At 46.6% G+C, this 2,654-nt stretch overlaps 1 protein-coding gene across 1 annotated transcript; it reads left to right on the forward strand.

Annotated features, from left to right (window-relative positions):
• Positions 1 to 268: 268 nt before the first annotated feature.
• Positions 269 to 2,274, forward strand: LOC117591695 (sodium/potassium/calcium exchanger 4-like). Its single transcript, XM_034285018.1, has 6 exons — positions 269 to 412; positions 475 to 666; positions 856 to 1,043; positions 1,128 to 1,314; positions 1,375 to 1,746; positions 1,842 to 2,274. Exons 1-6 carry the CDS (start codon positions 358 to 360, stop codon positions 2,189 to 2,191), a joined length of 1,344 nt encoding a protein of 447 aa, XP_034140909.1. The 5' UTR covers positions 269 to 357; the 3' UTR covers positions 2,192 to 2,274.
• Positions 2,275 to 2,654: the final 380 nt, after the last annotated feature.

The raw sequence follows: 2,654 nt of genomic DNA on the forward strand, positions 1-2,654 counted from the left end.
TATACCCTATTTACTCTTTGAGTACCGGGTATAAAAAATATAATTCTAATCATGGCACTAGGCATGGTCTCTGAGGGAGGCGTTTGACTGCAATATGAATTTTGCTGTGATTATAAATTAGGTTAAAACAAACAAACAAAAACTGAAAAAACTGTCACAAAACTGTTCTGAATTCATAAGATGAAGGAGTAGGCTTTGAGAACATTTTTCTAGGGCTAGGTGCTGCTAGATTACTTATTTTCAGTCACTAGTGATCCGGCTTGCGTGAAGTTCATTTGGTTTTCGTGTAAAAATTCGTTTCGTCGTGTTTTTTTTTTAATTTAATTTTGATTAAAATTTTATTTTTTTGCTCTCATTATGTTTTTTGGTGGAGACTCGGACTTTCAGAGGTTGCTCAGGGAGAACGGCTTTGGTAAACGGCAGTAAGATCACAATTTGAATTTACTGATTTACTGTACCCCCCACCCACCACAGACCGAAGTGATCTGCGCGCTGAAGTGGAACTGAATTGCACTCACCCCGCCATTCTGGAGTTTCCCAACTTCATGAGAAGGAAGAGTATCGCGTCGGCGGTGATTTGTTTTCTACTCTGCATGTATTTGTTCATCCTTCTGGCAATTGTGTGTGACGACTATCTCGTGCCCTCCATGGAGCGGCTGTGCTACAGTAATTTCAATAACTTTCCATTTTCCCCTGAACAAGTTCTCGGAAACACTCGGAAAGTTCGTGCAAGTGAATGCTCGAAATCGAAGTGTGCCCTGACAAGGTTGTCTGTCAAACTTGTTCAATACTCAGTTTATATCTAGTGGTGGACACACAACTCATCACAATTTGCATTTCCATTTCTCTATCCAGCACTTCGCTTGACCTATGATGTGGCTGGTGCAACTTTCCTGGCAGCGGCCACCTCGGCCCCAGAGCTCTTCGTTGCATTCGTCGGCACATTCATCACGGAGGGCGACATTGGTGTGGGCACCATTGTAGGATCCTCGGTGTTCAATGTACTAGGAATTGCCACCGTCTGCGGAATTTTTACAGGCGTGGTACATATCATTAAGCCCTGACTGAGCTGTTCCTTATCCATTTTTGACTTGCCCCTTTTCCTTCTTCGTGATCTTTACTTGCAGACGGCTAAGCTGGACTGGTGGCCCATCACAAGGGATACCATGTGGTACTTGGTCTCCATCACATTACTTGGCCTTGTGCTCATCGACTCGAAGGTGAGCTGGTGGGAGGCTATCATCATGCTGAGCTGCTACTTCGTCTACCTGACTACACTTATCTTCGATCGGAAGCTGCAGAAGTTGTGTCGATGTGAGGGGATGGAATCGAATGAATGATTCGAATGTTTGCCTATTTATATGTACTTTGTAGCACTGGAAGGCGAGCGGGAGCTGATGGATGAGGACCCAATGCAGCGGGAGGAGGACCCACTGATGACATTCCGCCAGCACGTGTGCAGTAAACCAGAGAAGGGGTCCCCCTGCATCGAAGTGACCTGGTGGGTGATCAAGTATCCGGCCATTCTGATACTGGCCATTACCACGCCCAGTGTGCGGAGCGTATTCTTTCTAACAATGCTTGTGGCCGTCCTGTGGATCTCGGGTATATCGTATCTGGTCGCCTGGTTCCTCTCCGTTGTCGGCTACAACATTGGCATACCCGACTCGATCATGGGCCTGACCATCCTGGCCGTCGGCACTAGTGTGCCCGAGGTGGTTTCCTCCTACATCGTGACCAGAAAGGGTAAGAGAGTCACAAGAGTCTTGTGTGAATAGTTCCCCATCTTTCATGTCATAAATCCTCAATACCCAATCCTCAATCTGCTCTGACGACTCTAGGGTACGGCTCAATGGCCATGTGCAATGCGATCGGCTCGAACACGTTCGACATCTTCATTTGCCTGGGACTGCCCTGGCTGCTCAAGTCTATTATACAGAAAAACACAGTCAAGATCCACTCCGAGGGCCTGACGATCACAACAGCCATGCTGGTCGCCACGATTGTCCTCCTGTACGCGTGTTTCCTGCTGACCAAGTTCACACTGGGCAGGCCCGTGGGCTGGATGAGCCTCATCACATATGTCCTGTTTCTAACCTGTGCCATCGCCATCGAAATAATCAACGACAATTTGAACCACTGCGACATCGAAGATGATGCCTACACACATCTTCTGCACAAGAATATTTGATCTCTATGTATCTTCTATGTATTTCCAATCAAAATTCATCCGTATTCCAGAGTAAAGTAACAAAGCGGCCGGAGTGTGTTTTATTAGGGCGTTTTATGTTTTATTTATTATGCTTTGTCCATCATCGATAACCACCACTCCACTAACTAACACCAAAGGCTTATCAGCACGGCTTGCCGTTCGGTTCGCTTCTCCTACTTCGGTCGCAAGTACAAAACATTCAGCAGATAGCCATCGGAACTACATACATATGTGCATACATAAATGGCCAGCTGCGCTCCCTGCCCGAGTATTGGCGGAAGATGATCTTGATGATTGGTCGCGGCTGGGTCCATTTTCGTCCATCTTTTGTCCCCTCAAGTGACCAAAAGTGCCTCAAACTAATTGTTTTGCTGGCTGTGGGCGAATTTTGGCGGTAACGACAACAATTAATCGGTGCGAGTATTGTGTTGATCGTGTGTGT

The sequence above is a fragment of the Drosophila guanche genome, unplaced genomic scaffold (assembly GCF_900245975.1).
Source record: "Drosophila guanche unplaced genomic scaffold, DGUA_6, whole genome shotgun sequence".
Taxonomy (NCBI): domain Eukaryota; kingdom Metazoa; phylum Arthropoda; class Insecta; order Diptera; family Drosophilidae; genus Drosophila; species Drosophila guanche.